The 22,018-nt window shown below is 36.5% G+C and overlaps 1 protein-coding gene across 2 annotated transcripts in view; it reads left to right on the forward strand.

Annotated features, from left to right (window-relative positions):
- The window catches only part of NEK7 (NIMA related kinase 7), a 150,370-nt gene that overhangs the window by 114,664 nt on the left and 13,688 nt on the right, over nucleotides 1-22,018 (forward strand). For both annotated transcript variants that reach the window (XM_082701951.1, XM_082701952.1), the window contains exons 8-9: nucleotides 10,566-10,660; nucleotides 14,787-14,900. In XM_082701951.1, the coding sequence (XP_082558077.1) occupies nucleotides 10,566-10,660; nucleotides 14,787-14,900 (209 nt within the window). The remainder of the gene's footprint in view (nucleotides 1-10,565; nucleotides 10,661-14,786; nucleotides 14,901-22,018) is intronic.

Raw genomic sequence — 22,018 nt, forward strand, 5'->3', positions numbered from 1 at the left:
GAGGAGGATTATGTTAGAAGAGACATGGTCAGATAAGGCCTCCTCGAGGAGGTGACTTTGAACAAGATCAGGATGCAGAAGAACCAGCTACATATGACCTAGGGAACAGTGTGTCAGACTGACGGAAGAGCATTTTACACAAAGGGGCAGACGCAGGATAAGCTCTGTCTGTGGAAAGTTTGCTGGAGCAGCGTGAGGGAAGGGTTGTAGCCAGATGTGGGAAGAGCTCCCACATCTCATTCTAAGTGCGGTGGCGAGCTTCTGCGAGACGGTAATTGGAGAGCAACGTGACATGCTGTGAAGACTGAAGCCATGAGCCTCTTTTGCCTTCTTCAGGATAATCATGCCCACTATTGTCTGCTGTTTTCCGTTCTTCTGTGTCCGGTGGTGGCCCGCCTTTGTCTCTGAGAGCCTCTCAGGATGTGCTACCCAAAACTGAACAGAGATACCACATGAACTCATTAGCTCATAGTATAGAAAGTTTGTTGCTGCCTATAATCTATGATTTAGACAGTTCCTTGTTCCTTTGTTTTTGTCCCCCTCCTCCTTTTGTTTTGTACATGAAGTTATGTTAAATCAGATCTTCATTTAGTTCTTTTGTATTGATTTGGACAGAGGGTGTTGCTAGGGAGACTAATAGTAGGATTATATATATCCCTGTGAATCTTGCATTTTTTTTTTTGTATTGTCAACCTTATAAATGTTACAGGTGTTAAAAAATCTGTTTTATATATATAGATATAGATACATATATCTATATCTATAAAAAATTTAAATGAGGACACATCTGTCTCCCTTGACTCAAACTTCTTAACAGTCTAGGTAAGTGGCTTTTAAGTTTCTTGACAATGACCCCAGCCACAATGTGATTGCAAAGGAATGTAACCGTATATAATTGAAGCAAAAGGTTCCTGAGACAGTGCTTTACATTACAACTGAATTGTCTGTTCTTTTTTTTTTTTAAGATTTTATTTATTTATTTGACAGAGAGAGATCACAAGCAGGCAGAGAGAGAGGAGGAAGCAGGCTCCCTGCTGAGCAGAGAGCCTGATGGGGGCCTCGATCCCAGGACCCTGAGGTCATGACCTGAGCCGAAGGCAGCGGCTTAACCCACTGAGCCACCCAGGCACCCTGTTTTGTTTTATTTTACTGAAAATAATGCTAGTTGCAACCCACTAAATTGATTTTACAACTCATTAATTGATAATGGCCTGTAATTTGGAAAACACTGGTCTTTGTTTACAATTCATCCCATCCATCCATCCATCCTTCCTTCCTTCCTTTCTTTTTCTTTTTTTAAGATTTTATTTATTTTGAGAGAGAGAGAGAATGAGAGAGAGAGAATGAGCTGGGGAGGGGGAGGGCAGAGGGAGAGGAAGAAGCAGATTCCCAGCTGAACAGGGAGCCCTACACTGCTTGATTCCAGAATCTTGGGATAATGACCTGAGCCCATGGCAGATGCTTAACTGACTGAACCATCCAGGCCCCCCGAATCATGCTGTTCCATTACTTAAAGACAGATTCCCGCTTTCCACAGACTTTTAGACATTCTCCTGACTTGCTGCTTGGTTATTAGGTCATTTGATCAATCAAATTAACCATTTACAGTATTCTCTGTGTTTCTAGGGGTGGGTAATAACATGCGTGGGGGCTCTGTACAATTTACAAATCATTCCATTCCCTAAGACCCTTACTGAGATGTGTGAACTACGGGTATGGATTATTCCCCTTCTAGAGTCACAAGAACTGAGGCACAGAGAGGTAAATAGCTAGAGGATAGTGAGCGGGTCTGTGGCTTCCTATGCAGGACTTACTCTCCCAACAAAACTGACTTTTTTTCACCGTATCAGTACCTTGTGGCATGTTCTCCTACTCTAGTAATGTTTTTTCATTTGTTGTTTTTATTTTCGTCTGCAGTTATCTTGTTCTGTCCTGTACATTGCCTAGGAACCCACATATGAGGCCAGAGTTTACCCCCCTCTCCTGGACTTGACTGCTCTTAATGCTCCCAGATTCAGAAATAAACAGGAAATAGACCTCAGGGATATTGAAGTCTTTCTTCATAGCCATTCTGCCTACGGGCAACTTTGGCAAATATTTCTAAGTGGCTCTTCTAACCTGAAAAGTACAGTTAGAACAAAACCTGTGAAATAGGAACATGGTAATCAGGGTATATTTTTCTCAAGTCATGAAACACAGAATATACTTTTGTTATACTTTTTCCTTAACTTACTCTAAAGTCTCTTTTCAGGAGATGTCTGACCCAGAGGCAGATTGCTAAGGGATCAAGTATCTTTACCTTTGGATATTTAAAAACACAGCAGAATACACGGAATAATTTTTATGTATTCCAAATATATGATTTTTAGTAAAATCATATCACACTACCCTTATTTCCTATAATAATGACCCAGAGGAATCCTCTTCTTTGAACTAGCAACAGCAGTAAGAACAAATATGTATAAAGGACATTTTCTTCTTGTTCTTCAGTGTTTTCTAACTAGGTAGATTGGCTGTTACAAAGTAGGAAACTGAGATTCCCTGATACTGAACCTGACCTCTGCTCTTTTACCCTCCCTAGAATTCCTGATCCTTACCTTGTATAACTTTTCTTTTCTCATTAGGACTTCTTACCTCCAATATGCTATATAATTTATTTGTCGTGCTTTATACTTTTTTCTCTCTCCTCCAGCTAAAATTTAACCTTCATGAAGAAAGGGTTCTTTGTGTTTTTGGTTTCGTGATGTGTTCTAAATACCTAGAAGAAGGCATTGCACATAATAGATAATGAGTATTGATTAAATGATGAATGGGTGTAGAGACAGGCTACACATCAAAGGATGGATTTAACGGAGTCTGTCAGTAAGTGTGGGTTAGATTATGCTCAGTAAGCAGAGGTCAGGTTCAGTATTAGAGGATCTCAGTTGCTTGGCACTAAAGCATATTCTGCCTGGTCCCCCGAAGTCCACTGTGGGCCTCGTGTGGCTTGCTAGGGCAGCTGCCCTCTCTCCATGCGGCGACTTGGCATATCAACGTAAGTTTTTAATGTCTCATGAGGGTGGGAGAACATGCTCAATCACTTACTCGCTCTGAATTAAACCCGTTCTACTTCATTATAACACAGATAATGCCCATTCATATTTTATTGTCCAAAACAAGTCTCACGACCTTACCTGTCTCAAGGGAATGGGGTAGTATAATTTCCGTTTGTTAAGGAAGAGGAGAACCAGAGATAATAAATGTGAGCATTGTCCATGGGCATGAGATGAAGCAGAAATTACTTGACTTATTTTTCCAATTGTTTGTTTTGTATTCTTTCCCTAATTGTTCATTTTTGTGATACATTTGTTGCGGTTGCACCTAAAGCATAATTAACTCTCTCAGTGGGAATGTGTGCTAGTGGTGAATGCAGAAGTAGCCATAGAGAGCCTTAGGGAATTTTCATTATTCTAAAAGGAATTTCTGAGCAGAGATTATTATTAGAGCTGGGACTAGGATTATTTTTCCTTCAGAGAAATTATTTTTCACATCAGAATAATTCATGAGACTGTTGATCCCTCATGACTCTTCTCTTGATCGGTAAAGCTGTAGTTAATCCCTGCTGGATGTATTTATGCTAGGGACCTTATTTTGGTCAATTTAAAAAATCTGTAGTAAAAACTACTACTTACCAAGCTTCAAATACCAGCTATGGAGTAAGTGCCATGTAGCACATGAACTGTTTTCTGTGTCGATCTCTTATTCAACATTAAGGTAGTTGTGATTACCTGGATTAGTGTCGTATCAATTAATGAACAAGCCAGAGTTCATTTAAATTACAAAAGACCATAATTTATTCTTTTAGTCTTCCTATGGTAAAGAAGACTTCTCTTACTACCACACGCCGCCTCCCCCCCGCCTCCTCTAAAAAACTCCCCAAAGCATAACTCATCCCATCCCAAAATAATCCAGTGAGCTCGTAAGGGTCAAACATTTTTCAAACCATATATGCTTCTCTTTTTAGCCCCCCATTGCCTAGTGTAGTTCTTGGTACATAATTGGTTCTCAGCTCATTGAATTGAATGTTCCTCTCTCCCATGCAATGCATTAATCATTAGCACATTTCTTTCTGTTTTCAATTATTGTCCTAATAAATTACCATAAATTTAATGGCTTAAACCCCTTTTCACATCTCTACAACCAGCAGTGGCAGGTGGAATTCCTCTCACACTTCGGGTCCCTCCTGCCCCTTCCCTTACATCTCTCACTGATAATCTAGGATAATCTATTGTAAAGTCCATAATCTTACATCTCTGCTGAGCAGAGAGCCTGATGTGGGGCTCAGTCCCAGGACCTTGAGATCATGACCTGAGCCGAAGGCAGAGGCTTTAACCCACTGAGCCACCCAGGTGCTCCTGTAAAGTCATTTTTGCCAGATAACATGGCTTATACAGTATGACACCAGAGGGCAAAGATTATGGGAGCCAGAATTCTGCTTACCACACTGTTTTAGTAGACATTACGGAGAATTTGTTTGTATCCTCCTTTAATGACTTGATAAGGTGAAGTTGTTTAAAAGTTGGAGGTTTAATGAAAGTTTGCATTAAACTAAGCACTTTCTTTTTTGGACAGATATTTTGACATTAAAATTTCACATTTTTATTATAAAGCTTTATAGGTGTTTTATTGAATTATGATGTACATTTTCTTTTTAAGGAACACTATACCATACTTGGCATAATATAAATTTTGCAGACAAGTTCTCTCTGTCTTATTGTTAGTTTATTGCACTTTTTTGTTTTCTTTTGTTTTGTGTGTATGTGTGTGTGTGTGTGTGTTTAACAAAAGTTTATTTAATTCTCAAGGGACTTTCTCTCCTCAGTTCCAGTTCTGCTTCTTGAGTGGCTTACTCCCTCATGGATTAGAATATAGGCGGAGATAAAAAATAATTTTAATAATATTAATTAGGAAAGCTAATCTGCTACAAAATCTAAACACATTATGTACTCCAAATGTGTATGTAAGTAATTGGGGGTAGTTAGCTGCTATTTAAGCAAATCTATTTGCGCCAGAGTTGCATTTATTATACACAATGAAGTGTTTCCTATCTGATTGCTAGAAAGAAGAAAAACAAATGAGAATAGTTAGATTAATAATGTTTCAATATCCATTTTACTTACTTTCAATATCCGCCCTCCCCTGAAGAGAAAAGATGGAAAATTTTATTTTTGCATATACATGTGTGACTTTAGCTATTATATGTGTTTGTTGTACATCATGAAAATGTAGATTAAAAAAAAAACAAAAAACAAAAACCGAATTAGGACTCTCTGATACTGATCCTTGTGCTAAATAATATTTGAAACCCCTTGGGGGGAAATTGTTGTTTTTGTTGTCATTAGAAGATTTTTTGAACTTCTCTTTACCTTCCGCAGTGAGACAAATGGTTCTCAGATTTTGTGATATTACCAGAAGAGTAAATGCATGACCATCACTCAAACCAGATACCAGCATTTTCACACTGGAGTCTCTTGAGTGTACAAATCATGTTCCCCACACTATTTCCAAGTGTGATATAGCTTCTGATTTCAACTTGGGAAATTAGTGTTCTTGAACCAGGCATTATAACAGTTTCATTTTTGGTGCCAAGTGCCACCTGTGGTCACATACTGGTTTTTCCCACACCTTTCCCTAGCACCTCTCTGCGGAGCGTTCTTTGGCTTATTCCCCGTCAAAGTCCAAGGCGACTTGGGGCCGTAAAGGCAACATATGTTCAGTCAGTGCTATCGGCTACTTTCGCTGATTTATTTTTAACTTTCAGCCCTTTCTAGACTTCAATAATGGCTCCAGGAAGAAGCTATGATCCAATTTTAAACTGTGCACATTTAACCTCTCCATCACTCTAAGGAGCACGTGTTTAAAGCAGAGTAGCTACAAAGTAGTATAATTACCACGTGTAACCCATCGAACCCAGAGCCTTATTCCTGGCTTTTTGTATGTACATCCTAACTTGTAGAAGATTTCACTGTGTCTTAATGTAGAAGGAGAAGGATACAGAATTTCGTTATTGTTGTTATCATTTAGTTACATTTCACAGTGGTCAGTTTTAATGGAATAACCGTCTGTTTAAATGCATGGGACAGAAACTATGTGGTTTGAATTCCAGGTCCACAACTTACCCATTTTGTGATCTTTTACAAATGAGCTGATCTCCCAAAGCCTCTTCTCTAAAACGAGGTAACAGTAGTAACATCTTCTGAAGCTACTTCATAATAGTCCTCTTTTCACTAGTGCATGAGCCCCATACAGTCAGGACTTAATCCGTTCACTTCTTTCTCCCCAGCGCCTAGAACAGCGTGTGCCCTGTAGTAGGGACCTGCTAAACATTTATTCAAAGTTCAGCCAAATAATACGTGGAATGCATTTAACCCAGTGCCCAGAGCAGAGTAACAGTAACAATACAGTTTCCTGGGTTTTTCCTCCCTCCGCATTATTAAAGCTCTTCATGTCATCAGGGGCACTTAAAAGATGACAAATTTTATTTTAGATTTGTCTTTTGCAGAAAAAATACTATTCTACTGCCCAGCCATTCAGTATTAACCTTAGATGATACTCCTTACAATTAAATACATTGGGCTTCCCTCCTTCAAGTCTGCCAACATGACTTCTGGGCTGACTTAAGAGTCTGAAGGAGAGAATGGAAATTAATTCTTATTCCCTGAAGTTATGTGTATCTATTTTTTACAATCAAACCAAGGTATAAGATATCTCTTGTCCTTTTAATGATCCCAACAAGACAGGTTCAAAGTTTCCTTTCTGTAGTTTGCTTTAATTCTAAGAGAAAAAAGCAACATTTCTAAACTGCATTTGCTTATTTGTACTGTCTGATTTAAAACACTTTGCACAGCTCTCCTATGTAATAGTTTAAAAAAAGAGTATATTGCTTTTTTCCATTTCATTTTCCATAAGGATTTTTTGTAGGGTTTTTGTGAGTCCTGCAGAATTTAGAGCAAAATTGTTTCAGAAACCATCTCCTCTTTCTCATCCCTGCATCTTAGAGGTAAAGAAAGTGAACAAAAAGAGAAGTGAAGTGGTCCTAGCTAGTTAGTGAGGTACGATGTGAAATGGAGTTCCTGACCTTTGTCTGGTTTTGCCCTGCCTTCCTTGTTTAAAAAAAAAAAAAAAAAATAGCAGCCAACTCTAACCATATAAGCAGATGCCTCCGTAGTGCTATTGTTTTTCTCAATTCAAGTCTTTGCAGAGATTGTGCTACTAAATGTTGAAAAAATTCTGCATATGACTTGTTTTGATAAAAGGGAAGTTATTAATTAATTTAGTCATATATTCCATGACAGCATGTTAGCAAAATTTTTTTGACTCTCTTAAACATAATGTAGAACTTCTGAAAATCAGTCTTTTGCTCAGGATAAATTTTAGAATGTATGTATTGTTAACAGAGTATACAAAATATGAAACTTTTCTCATTTAACTAAGAGTAAGTCAATTGATGGAATTAAAATCTGTTTACATTGGAATGATTTCATATATTTTAAAGAAAAATTAAAGAAAAGTCAGATAGCATTTTCAGATAGATGTTAGCAATTTTTCCCTAAAATCAGCCTTTCTCTGGTTTTTTTTTTTTTATGATGTTATCATCCATTTCTTACTTTCATGCATACCACGAGGTTCAAATGGCATAAGTACGTGCTCTAGTAAAATACATTCTCATTTTAGCTACAGCCATAAATTCTCAAAAGATCAGTGAAGTTACGCAACCTGCCTCTCCATGCCCCCAAGTACATAGTAATTTGCATGATCGTTTACTGTGTAATCATATCACTCTACAACTCTCCCTTTCCTGGTACAGCTGTTAAAAGAAGTCACAACATTCTTGAGGCAATAGAAATAATAGACATGGCTGTCGTGGATTTTTTAAAAAGGCTTTTAGGAAATAGTTGTGTATCCCTTAAGTTTGAAATGTGGAAGACCTATCCCTGCATTTAAATGTATTTCAGGTTTTCCTGAGCAATTTTCAGGTTTTCCTGAGCAACTTTTCGACCTCTCTGCTAGGTAGAGAGGAAGGATAGGTCTGTTGGTTTGACGGGGCTCAACCTCTCTGCCCCGTGTCCATCAGCAGGAAAGCCCTTGTCCACAACGGAGGCGCACTTTAGGGATCACGTAAGAGGGAGCAAGTGGAAACTCCCTCTTCAGCCGTGCTAATTAGGAATCAATGCAATGAATAATTGTAGGGCAGGATCCAAACTTTCTCTTCTTCCTACATAATGACTCTTTTGGAAATGTGTCAGTCATAAAGGTGAGTGGCATCCTTAGATTTACATTTTCATATCTCTTCGAGATCCATATAATTTAAATGTTAAAATAAAGTGTGCATATTTAGCATAAGGAACTTTGCTGTTTACAAAATGAAGAAGAATCAGTGTCTAAGTTTACAGAGTCAGTGTCAACCCGATATGTCATTGTTTAGAATGACCTCCAGCAGCTCCCCAGAAAAGGCTTTTCTTCACATGAAAATTTTTTACATGATAAGTTTAGTTGAGTGGAATTCCTGATCATTCTTTTCCTCTGCTTCCTTCACTCGCAGGTCGTCTGTGAGTTCAGTTGTGTTGCAGTTTAGGTGTTATGTGGGGGCTAATCTCTGTAAAATGCTAACATTTGTTCCTCTTTTTCCTTATCATCAATCTTTCACACTCATATCAAACCCCTAATGTATCAGCAGGTTTCCCAGAGCTACTGGTTAAAATTACCTTTGCTTTTGGTAAACTCTGAACCTTCAAGCCTCAGTGTTTTCAGATGCCCCCTGTGGATTCCGTGAAGCCTCTCGCTGCACATTCCTCACTGCCAGTCACTTGCTTTATGTCCTGAAACCAGGAGCCTGTGCACAGCCCCTGATTATTCCAGCTGGACCCTCCACCCTTCCTTAAATGGAGAAAGGGTGTAAATACCTCTGGTAATCGGTGTGGCAAATGCCAAGGATAAGGGGTTGGAACTCCCAAAGCTAGAGAGCTTGTGTTTATTTTACCTGGTAACAGTTCAGATGGTTTAAAACTCTGGCTATTTCTGAAAGTTTCTTGGCTTTTTTGACCCCGACAGAGATTGGCAGATTTACCTGTCTTCAGAGTAGATGCTACACCGAGATAATTTATTTCTTAAGGTTTGTTTTACTAATTGCCTGTGTGAATAGTTCATATTTTATTTAAATTTATTTTATCCTCCTGTGTACCTGTCTCCATTTCTTCACTTCCATAAATACTTCCCTTTTGTCTATTCTGACTAGGACTATCCCCCTTATTAGTAAAAATGGATTCCAGTACTAGGTGGGATTTCTTGCAAATACATGGTTGGTGATGATTTCAGCTTTAGTGCAGTATAGTTTCCACACACAACTATTAGGTTACAACCTTATTCTTTTGGAAAACTGACTCCTGCCTCTGAGGAAAATGCTTTGATTATTGGTGTGACTCTTCCTGTTCCCTGTTCAGTACTGGGAGTTATAGTCTCATTAAGATTTACCCTAAATATCTGGGGAATTCTTGAAAATTAATAGAAAAAGGAGAATGCCCTTCTCTCTGTGAGTAGCAGCACATTTTGGGGAGGTTTTGCCTCAAGCAAGTAAATTCCAAAATATTGTTCTCAAACCTGGACTCTGTATTTGGCAAAAAGCCCTAGGCTAATGGTGTTGAAATAGCCATGTAAATTAGAAATTGAAGATACTCACTTTAAAAGTCACGTAAGTGTTTTTACCCTTCAAACTATGACATACATGCTTTGCCTATTTTAAATGCTTAATAAGAATTAATTTATTACATTATCATTTATTATGTTACCCTTTTCTAAAATGGCCATAAAAAGTATAAGCATCTCAAAAGAAAGAAAAATAAAAATTATCTGGAGTATCTTGTCTTTAAGAGAAAGTCTCAGTAATAATAACCCAGACAATTTTCCAGAGGTGTCAGTGAACTTTCACATATGTTATTATATAATCCTTTGGTGTACAAAAGTCTGTGTTCCTTTTTAAAATGGTAGTAAGTAGAGTACTGAAGGTTAGTGATTATATCACTTATAATTTTAAAAGCTACAGCTGTATTCTGAGGAATGTTTCTATTAAAAGTTAATGAGCAAGATTTATTTATACACACTACTGAATTGTTATAAATTAATGTTTGTATTTAAGTAAATGTTTATATGATTATGCTTAATTGTTTGGGATATGCAAGCCATATTTTTTTCAAAATAAAGAAATGAAGCCAATGTGAATTGCTTAAGAGGATTTTCTTGTTAGAATTCCTCATTTTTCCTTTAGTTAAGCTCCCTAGATTTTCCCTGAATCAATCAAAAGTTTAACTCACCACACCCTTTTTAATATAGGGTGGATGTCGATGTGCTGCTTAAGGGTCAGGGAGCAGAGGAAATTAAATAGTTTTAAGTATTCGCAGAAACAATTTCCTGATTCTGATGAGTGATTTTGGTGACATATTTTAATCCAGAATAATGCGTGTAGAATTTCTTACCACAGCTGCATCTTCATTTTTATATTCCTCTGGTTTGGTTTGGTTTGTTTTTTGCAGTGGGCACTCCTTACTACATGTCTCCAGAGAGAATACATGAAAATGGATACAACTTCAAATCTGACATCTGGTCTCTTGGCTGTCTACTGTATGAGGTAGGTAATGTTGATAAAGTTCACATATTGATGTATTTTTAGTTACTGTTACAGATTTCCTCTGTCCTTATAGTATACACTTATTTTTTTCTGGATGGTGTTTAAGAATTAGCTTTTTAATGAGGAAGGGTGAATCCATTGACTTAGTAGCTGCTTTTATAATGGAAACTATACATTCCTGCACATTTACCTCCTCTAAATATTTTTAAGTTTTAGGGAGAATTTTATTTTTAAAATGTTCCTAATGTTAATACGATGTTTCCCTGCATATCTTATTTATAAAAATGTACATTTGAACATCTGTAAAATAACTTGCTTATCCATACATAGCAGGAGAGGTATGGAATGGATTTAAAACATGAAAGCGTAGTAAATGGTAAATATCTTTTCCAATATTTCTTTTGCTCTTACTTAGGATAATTTAGCTTTAAGGATAGTAGGCAAAAAGATAATTTTTCTAGGTTGCCACTTTGTTTGATTTCCATGAGTAACAGTTGCATTGGTAAAGCTTAGTGAAATAGTCTCTCTCCTGTTCTACTGGTCATAATTTGTCAAAGGAAAATGGAACCATCTAGCTATATCCTCTAACATATATCAACCCAGTAATTTGGATGGGTAGAAAAAAAGCACATTATGTAAAAGCACATTTTACATCCATGTTACAGAGTAATGGTATCAAAAAGCTCTCAAGACTCTACTGTTATGTAAATTTATTTTTTAATCAAATGGTCATTTTCCTAATAATTTCAGGCTTTAAGTCAGTCAGAGCTGCTAATAAAGGTTAGTCTAAATCTGAGTAACTAATAAAATAAAATGAAGGAAAATAATACATGGTATCATTTTCATGTTTTAATGTATACAATAGAAGTCCAAAGTAGATAGATGGAAACCAGTATATTTCGTACTCTATATTTTGTATTTCCTGTCCTCCTGACTTAAATGAAATATATCATGAGATCATCTATTTTAATTGCCCAAACATTACCTGGAAGTAGAGCATTAGAAGGTTTATTTTTTAATGTATATCATGATCTTTAATTATTATAGTTTACAGATTCAAATTTCTCTAAGGAACCTGAGATTATTTATTTTGTTCTTCCTAGTTAAGTAACTAATTACCACTTTAAAAGAACAGATTTTTAAATGTTCTTCAGTAACATTCCTAGGACAATTTTTTAATAAAAAATTATGAATTAGTGATATGACAAAATGTGTTTAAGTATGCACATGAGATGAAAAGAGACTATGCTCACTATATTATATTGTTACTAATTTGATATAATGCTGAAAAGAATTAGTTTGATTATATTAAATTACTGTAATGTTTAAAGTCACTTCGTACATTTTAAAATATTTTATATTTATTTCAGTAACGTTAGGTTCCTCAGGCCATAGTCTAATATTATCAAAGTGGCATTTCCTTTTTAAACACCTGAAAGTAAACAGCAAATTGGTTTGTGCTAACAATATGAAATTTAGCAATGAAAAAGAAAAAGTTCAATTAAGGTAATGCTTTTTGAGAAGTTTGCAAATTCTTTTAGGGCCACTGGATTCTTATGTCAAAACTGAAATAATTCTTCACATTCTGAATATGCCTTTGAGAGGCAGTGTCCCACTTTTATGTGTATTTAAAATGATCACCAAAATAGAAATTATTTCTTTGGATACTTCTATAGCTGTGAGTTTTATGTGTTGTGGATGATTTTGAGTTAAAAGTATTTATCATGGTAAACGTTGGTTTTCATCTCAGTGAATTTTCTCAGTTCCTCTATGCATGTCATGTGGAAGAACTAAAATTTTTCTAAAGATTTCATTTACCTTTATATTCTATCTCCTTCCAGTTCTGTTTCAATATAATGTTAATAGAAATACCCAGGAACTTAGCCTTAAAAAATTGGCCACAACCTCTCATGGACATTTTATATTATATCCCTCTAAGAATTTACTATTCACAATGAAGGAGTAGGAAGCTTTTTTGAAAATGTATTTTAAACTCAGAAAATTAGACTTTCAAATATTCCTGAAACCTCAAAAAAAAAAAAAAAAAAAACTAGCAGTAGTACAGTTTTAATTGATATGCAACAAAGTAGACTTTACTAATTAAAATCAAGATGCTGTGCTTTTGCTACACGGACCTTTACATGGAAAAGTAGGTTTTACACATTTCCTTTATTGTTCAGCGCAGCAATTGCATCCTTACAGGGTTGTAGGTTGGTGGCTTACAGTTCAAAAAAAAAGAGAGCTGCCACCAGCCCCGAAGACAGACAGTGGGCTTTCGTCCCTCCGACACCCCCAGAATACTAATCAGGAAAGTCAGACCCTGGAGGTCAGGGAGCAAGTCAATCATTCTAGCGATCGTCTCAGTGTGGAGGATCAAATTAGCCTGAAAAATTCAGCTGCTGGGAGGAGAGGGCGAGCAGCTGTCAGGGGCAGCATCGAGATGCACTAATGAACCAGATGAATAGTGCAAAAGCTTGAAAATAAAAACAGGACAGTTGACATTTTTCATCTGTCAAAGCAGGAGATGCATGAAAATATACTATTCCTGTTTTAACTCCTTAGGGGACATTCAGATTTTTTTTTTTAACACTCTGCAGTATTGAGACAAAAGTACTGTAATGAACTCCTAGCATATGATAATGAATATACGTACATTTACATAGGGTTTTTGCAAACATGGAAAGACTGTAGTTTATTTATACAGTGTATTTTTTAAGGTGCCCTTATAATACTCTGTCATCAAGTGTCCTTGCATTTTAAAACAGAACAAAACAAATACATGTTATTACTGATAGCTCCTCTTCTAGAAATTTCCTCTCAGATGGAGGGTTTTACATGTTTAGGGCCATTTATATTCTTTTTACTTTTCTCCCCTCGTGTGGAACAGCCTTTCCTGAGGTGGTTTCATACCAGGTTTATATAGGTTTCATATAAAATGTAGGCTAAGTAAAACTACGTCAGGCTACTTTGCAGGTTTGATTTCTCCAGTGTTATCCCCTCCTCGTTTAAGGCTCTGAAGGAGTTAAAGCTCTGCCTGGAGCACCAGAAGACAGATGAGAGCCATTTTCAGCTTGTCCTGTCCCCACTGACGCTCACTGAGTAGCACAGCATGGACTAGCGTGTTTCACACACACTCTGCCTGTCTGGGGAATGTACACATTGTCCTTCCAAAATCAAACTTATTAGCACATGTAGAAAAGGGTGACTGACTTTGGGGCAGCCTCGCACTCCGTGTTGTATTCTCGCTGCTGCGGTTCAAAGATTTAGAAGGTTTTGAACAGGATGCGAACATTTTAAATTGAATTTTTTAGTTTGTAACCCTGCTTACCACAGTACTTGCTTGCTCTTTAAATGTCAAGTTAGAACCTTGTCTTAAAATAAATTTAAATTCAATAATGTCTTTTTTAAAGTTGATCATTTTTGAGTCTTTTTTTTTCCCTGCATAAAAATCTCATTCAGATGCCTCAAAGCAGCGGCTGTGACTCAGAGAGCTTTTGAACATATTTAGTGTTTTTGAGACTTATCAAAAGAAAAGAAGTTCTAGTTCATTGTAAACCACTTGAGAGTCAGTTACAACATTCAGATTGAGAAGACTTTTTTTCCTCTCAAAATAACCCTTTCCTACAGAAACTGTCATGTATAAAATGCTATACATTCTACTCTCTAAATTGTTGCTTAGATTATAATTCATTTTAATTTCTGTTTCATTTTAGTGATATTTTAACTATTGAATGGTTGATACATACCACCGATGTCTGTTTAGTCATGAGATATATTACTTGTTTTTATGATGGTGTATTTACAAACAGTTTTAAGTTACTGTATGTTCTTTTTCTTAGTATTACTTTATGTCATATATGTATGTAATACATATGTAAGTATGTGCTCACCATTTCTCCCTTTTACGGTATTTTAAATATTGCCCCCCAAAACCCCCAAATTAAAGTAAGATTTTTAGAACTTACTAAATACTTCTCAGAAAGGAATATTCCTAAAAATCAAAATGCCAAGATAACTTTATTTAAAGTCTTTGTAATTAATTTCTACCTGAGTCTAATATACTTGATAAAATCACCTTTAAAAGTTAACATGTAACTATATCAGTTTCATTGGGAGCATTTTACAGATGGCTGCGTTGCAGAGTCCTTTCTATGGTGACAAAATGAATTTGTACTCGCTGTGTAAGAAGATAGAACAGTGTGACTACCCACCCCTTCCTTCAGATCACTATTCAGAAGAAGTAAGTCATTTTTTCAGTCCATGTGTTTGTCTGTTGTTCATTTTGCTAATGTTAGCATTTTATGAAGAGTTTTTTGTTGTTGTTTTGGTTTTTTGGTTTTTTTGGTTTTGTTTTTTTTTTTTTTCCTGTCCAGCAACACAAATGACGAATATGGTAGCAGAAATAGCACTTGCCATTCTGTTTTCCTTCTCTTGGAGACTTACTGTTTAAAGAGTTGGCTCTGCAGCTCCTACCGTGGAGTGGAGCACAGCACAGCGTGCGGTGTGAAACTGGTCACTTCCTAGGTGTGAGGAGGAGAGCTGGCTCTGCAGCCTTCCAAGCATGGCGAAGGGCAGAATGCATGCTCAGACCCCAGCTCAGGTGGACCAGCATGTCTGGTGCCCTTCTTAATAAGACCACTCCTCATTCTCACAGCCTCAGAGCAGCCATTGTAACTTTCTGCTTAAATAACGGCTGATTATACCTTCCCTCTCATCTGTGTTTTCCAAAATGTGAAACATCCATCTCGTAACTGTGTGTCTGTCCGCCTTGTTCTTTCAGCTTTGCCCTGCCTCCCTTGACCATGCCTGTCCCGTCGCCACCTCTCTGCTGCAATCAGATTCCTGTAGGAAGTGTTCTGAGGTTATCATTAGCAGACACGTGAACAGGTGTACTAGATGGGACTGAGAATTTTAGAAGACTCTGCTATATGAGAATCTGAGTCTGAATCCCTACTTGCTTTGGTAACCCTTTGAAATGAGTTGTTTTGTCTTAAGCCAACTTACAGTTTTTCACTGAACAAAACATCTCCCATTTTAGCCCAGTACCTAGTGATTTTTGCCAGTATTTAAGGAGGAGATGGGCAGAACAGCAGTATCTTGGGTTAACTAAATGTGTTCACATAACTCTTTCTGGAAAGCTTACTGGGGAATCTACCCAGAGAAAACACTGTCTTGAGTTAGGACATCTCACCCTCTCATGAGCAACAGATTTTTTGCCCAAGGGAGGTGGCAAGGAGCAAAGGAAAAATATAAAACAATTATAACATTCACTTATTAGGTAGTCTTGTCACTCTTTCTATCTTGCAATGAATAGCAATCAGTTTGAGTTTTATATAAGAAAAATTGAGTCCGTGTAACTTGAATAATAAATATCTCTAAAGAATTTTTACCATACATCAAGCAGTTGAGGCCCTCGAATGCTGTAAGTACCTTTTTTCCCCCATGGTTTTGATACTAATAATCAATGATGCCTGGGTTTTTGTTGTTGTTGTTGTTTGTTTCATAGCCTTTGTATCCAGGTAATTAAAATAAACTTCTATAAGGCAGTGACGATAATTTAGAAGTATTATCTCTATTTGATGTTAATGCTGTTATGTTAGCCATTTTTAATTACTATTTTGGGTATAGAATATAAATATGGCATTTCACAAAACCAACTTCAGAACTCCAGGCCTGGAAATACAGTAGGGTGTGAACAATAATGCAAAATGATGGCAAGAATGTCAGGGGCCGCTCTTTGTTGTGTCATTCATGCTGTCTTCTTTTTTCCATGAAGCGCATGAATATTTCACATATCTGCATCCTCATCCCCTATTCTTCTTGACTAATTTTCAGACTGTCTGAATTTGCATTTCACATGGTAGCTGATTAGGAGATGCCGAGTGCAGCAGTGAAGCCTCAGCAGGCGGTTACCATGGTGACCTTCAGCAGGATTTTAATGATGATACCACTAGTGGTCCGTTGAAGTCGGCCTGCCTGCAGGGCTACTTTACTGCCGCTAAGTGTGAAGCTGGATATGCGGCTTCTCAGCCAAGGGGCAAATATCAAAGTCTGGCCCAGATAGAAGAAGGTCTTAGAGTTGGGAGAGGAAAATAAGATTCCACTTTTTACTCCACTCTGTAGAGTTACCAGTTTCGAAAAGAGATACAAAGCAAAACACGTTCTATGGCGTACTCTCCAGAAAAGACAGGACATGCAGCACCTCATGTGGGTAAAAATCCGTCCTTGTGCTGTGGGCAGCTAGGAAGCTATAAAACTAGGTAAACATGGAAGCTGATTCTTACGACAGAAATGAGGTATGAAACATACAGACTAATTACGTTACTTGAGTCTGTTTGGTTATGTAGAGAAGTTCTCAGAACAAGAGCTTTGAAATGCAGATGTGCTAATAAATATTTTCTCTCCTTAAGCAGAAACTCTGTTTATAAGATAATTATTCAGAATCTATGGGAGCAAAAAACCTGGACAGATTTGATGCGGCCATACTTTAAGGATATCTTAAATATTCCCTTATATAGTAAGCTTTTACCATCTTTCCCATGTTCAAATGGCCATTTAATTTTTTAGCATGCCAGAAGATAGGAAACAATGAAAAGTGGAGTATAAAGTTTTTAAACAGTGAACTTTCACTAAGTGTCCATTTTACAGCTGAAATGGTAGCAGTCTCTGTAACTGTTTGAAGAAAGAAAAAATTAAGCAAATTAATATACCACTAAATATCTATTTGAAAGCTTATCAGATTGAGTTAGCTACGGTTACATTTTTTAAGGCTGTTTCCCAAAGAGGTTTTGAAGGGAACATTTCATGAAAATATTGGCTATGCCCCCAACCAGCCTTGATCAGTAGGAATAAGGAACTCTGTAAGATTTATTTCTAGGTATAGTCATTCCAATTAGAAGAACTCAGAGTTTAAAAGCTGGGAGTTTTTTTTTTTTTTTTTAATTTCTTTTATCCTAAAAAAAAAAATAGGTACACTTAAGCATTACACACCAAAAATAAGAAATAGTGTCCTTTGGAAAAATAAGCCTATATGTCAGGTCTTTTTTGAATTATGCTGTTATTATTATTATGTAAAAATGGTTAAGATTCTAGATTGAAATATGTCAGCTATACATGAATGATATTCAGATATGTATGTTTTGTAGCTTAGTAAAATAGTTTTGTTTATGACTATCTTTTGGTGTTCAGTATTCTTTTTTTTTCCAGTAATGATCTCATCCATATATCAGTGGGGAACTACAATACTTAACCCTAAAAATCTTGAATTGAAAAGATAGGGTTTTTTTCCCTTAGATATCTCTTAAGCTTAATTAAAGTTGGTATCATTAGTGATTGTGAAATTAACATCTGTGAAGCCAACATTTATTGAATATTTACTGTGTACAAGGAATTATGACTCAAAAGGCCCCTTGTCATCTGACCCCAGCTTATCTCTCCAGACTTCTGGATCACAGGAGACACTCTTCTTTCCCCCACTCTACCAGTGTAGGTTCTACTGAAAGTTCCATGAATTTCCATGATTTTGTGGATGCTGTTTACTCTTTCTGAAACATCCCTTCCCCTGTTCTTTACCAGGCAAACTTCTCTCTTTGAAGAAAAATTTGGGCATCATTTTCTGCATGAAGTTATCTTGCTTCCTTTTCTTCTCTCCCCATATCCGCACTCCCACTCCCACTTTGGCAGTACACTGCGTGACACTTATTTCTTTGCGCGTGAGCGCACACACACACACACACACGCACACACACCCCCTCACCCCTGTCTAGCTCCTGCGGAGGAACAGTAACTGCTTTTTAATGTGTGTCTCTCTAGGGCCTGGCATATTAAAAAGTTTCAGTGATTGAGGGAACGAGGAAGGGAAAGAGTGAAATTAAAGCAATAAATGAAAAAATATATAAATATACCAATTGTTTGACAATTGAATGAATGAGGGAAACTTCTCCAAAGATCTCTCCATTCAGTAATGGTAGAAAATTACTCAAAAGACAGGCCAGAAGCTATGATAATTTTATTTTAATGATATTACCCATTATATGACTTTCCGTTCTTATCAGCAATCAGTGTCATTTCTGGAATGCCCAGTGTCCAGTTACTGGAAAATAAGAGAAACGGATTTTTTTTTTTCCTTCAGTTTCAGTATTTAATTTCTTTGAGAGTCACAGGAGTGGTCATCCAAAGTATGGATTTTCAGGACGCCAGGGTGGCTCAGTCCGTTAAGCATCTGCATTTGGCACAGGTCATGATCCCTGAGTTCTGGGATCAAACCCTGCATCGGGCTCCTTCCTCAGTTAGGAGCCTGCTTCTCCTTCTGCCTGTCATTCCCCTGCTTATGCGCTCTCTCTCTGTCAAATAAATAAATAAAATCTTTAAAAAAAAGTATTCATTTTCACTGTTCACTAAATTATCTCATGACTCTTAAATTGAAGAAAAAAACAATATATAGTTATATTGATAACTATTTAGAAAGTACAAAATGCAACTGAGTTCTTTTCAGCCAACATCTTTCTTGAAAATCTGAGCATTAACATCACGCAGAATATAGATTCTGTCTCTTTCAATGTTTTTTTATTTATTGTAAAAACAATTCCTAACTTAAATAGTGAAGGCATGAGAAAGATTGAACGGAACTATACCTTGGTGATGCTTTTAGCAGATGTGTCTTCATTTTAGGTTTGAACAGAGAAGCTTGGATGGAAGCTCTAAAAGTTGAGTCAAGGGTTTGTAGACAGAAGTGAAAAATGGGAATAAGTAAGGGAGAATAGGGTGATCGTGGTTTGAGAAAATAGAAATTAAATGGAGGATTTGAAAAAAACAATGGTTTGTGTGAAAAAGAAACTCAGCACCTACCGGGCACTGGTGAGGGGGTTAAAAGCTCTTCAGTGAAGTCAGCGGTATCATGGCAGCGCCTGTAGGTCTGACCTGATGGCCGTGGCAGATACTTAGTTGTTTAGGGGTCGTTTTAAGTTCATCGTAACTAAGAAAAACTTGTGTAGGACACAGTATCTGTGGTTGTCTTCTAATTATATTTTTGAGAACTCGCTAATTCAGTAGGCCATCTTCATTTTATTCCTAGGGAAACCAAAATGTAATTTGGGAAATAGAATTATTGAGCCAGTAATCAATGTCCAGATCATGTAATCCTTCTCTTGTTGTGCATTAAGTGTGTTCGTTTTGCCACTTTTTATCTCCAGCTCACAGGTAGAAAGGTATCTGTTTTTACTAAAAATCAGTGAATGGGACTGCTTCTCAAGTACACATTTATCTTCTTAAATATCAGCCTGAAAGGTCACATCTAGTCAAAGCAGTAATGGAGAATGAATGAACTCTCATAAGCTTTTACCTCATAAATAACGAACTTCTTTTTGCCTTAGTCTCCCACTCCCCGCTTTTTAAAGAGAAATGGAAGACAGGAAGGGAGGGTTTTGTTCTATCTTTCTACCTTCCCAGAACTAGTTTAGTGGTGCAGCCTCTGCTTTACTTATATGCATTAATTGAGAATATCTAGCACTAGAGGCACAGGGGTGGCTCAGTCATTAAGTTCAGGTCCTAATCTCGGGGTCCTGGTTGGACCCCCACATTGGGCTCCCTCTGCTGCAGCCCCTCCCCCTGCCTCATGCTCTTTATCACTGTCCCTCTCTCTCTCTCTCAAAAATAAAATCTTTTAAAGACAAATAAATTCAGCATATATTTAAAGAAACTTATTAAGAAATTGGAGTCGGTAACAAAAACCTGACCTTTGTTTTAGGCATAAAAGAACTACTTTGTGTCTATAAGGGAAGAACTGAAAGTGTCAGGTACAGATTATTTTTGCATATTTTGAAGTTAAACTAAGTTTATTAAGCTTTTTTATTCATTTGAGCAGTCTAAATAGTTCCATTTTATAGGTACTAGATTCACAAATTTTAATAGAACTTTATAAATTCCCTGGAGTTGTTAGTCGAAATTAACCAACGTTAATTTAAATTGGTGCTGGAAGATTCTTCTAATACACTATCCCAAGAATATTTAAATGAGAGGTGTTACATTAAATGGCACAATTAATGTTTGGAGCTAAATCTGTTTTCACGATATTTCTGTATCCTTATAATCATGTAATCCAATGCTAACGAGATGAGACTGTTTATAATAATAACTATGTAACTGTGCCATTATTTATTAAGATTAACTTAACATTGGAGGTTTATCTCAAATACTGTAATAATATTTGATTTTCCTTCTTAAAAATGGGTTTATTAAGTTAGATAGTCTCATCACTTAAAATATCAATTGACTGCCTTATTTGGAGTTGCCATATAAGATTAGATCTTTAAGCTTCGAAGGTTCCATTTTTGTTTAAAAAATATATTTAAGCAGGCCCTTTGTTCACTAGTGCTTCTGAAGTGGCACAGGGGACTTGCTCCTTGAAGACACGAATCCAAAACGGTGCCCTATATTTCACATATCCTGTGGGATCCTATAAAACCATGTAACTTTCTGTAAGACTTTCGCAGTTTTCAAAAGACACACGGAATGATCTTCAGTTGTGAAATATAGACATTACATTACCTTATATCTGTGTAAGATTGCTTTCTTTCCCCTTTTCCCTCTACCCCCAAGTCAATCACTAGTGATGCTTTGGTGTACAAGTTGGATACGCCTAATCATTTTGTATAAATATCTAAAGCTCCGAAATATAGTGTACTTTAATGTATTAGACCCACTTTGGGGTGCTAAAATGTGTCCTTGGGTAGATGGAAATTGGGTATATCTGGGAGGCTGATATAATATAATTGGTCTCAGAGGGATTAAGATGGGGGTGAAAAAGAAACAGTACCAATAGCACCAGTCTTTATTATTCTATTGAGAATTGTGTTAGTGACCTAAAGCTATAATGCACAAAGAGCCCTATTGTTATTACCTGTACGTGACTGAACTTGATACGTAATTGGGTTATCACCCTGACAACAATGGCTGTTAACACTCTCTTCTTTTTAATATTTCTGGTACTAACCCATATGCTTTGATATTTCTTTGGAAATATAGATACCAATATATATTAGTATATTAGTATTTTCTGCACTTTATTGAAAACAAATATATTCATTAATTTCCATATGACCTTCTGATTTCATAATCCTGTAGAAATGTTATAAAGAACTCATTTTATTTTCCTACATGCTTTTTCTCAATTAAATGTTTCTGTATTGCATTTTAAATTTCCCATAAGCATCTGAATTAAGCCGTTTTTTTTCTTCTCTGATTTTGTAAAGGCTTTTGCTTTTGTATTCTAACCTCTATTTATAAAACAATTAAAAAAAAAAAAACCAAAGTACATGTTTTTACAAACGTGTGTTAAGTAATGAAAGCTAAATAAATTTT

Source organism: Mustela nivalis, assembly GCF_964662115.1.
Source record: "Mustela nivalis genome assembly, chromosome: 16".
Taxonomy (NCBI): domain Eukaryota; kingdom Metazoa; phylum Chordata; class Mammalia; order Carnivora; family Mustelidae; genus Mustela; species Mustela nivalis.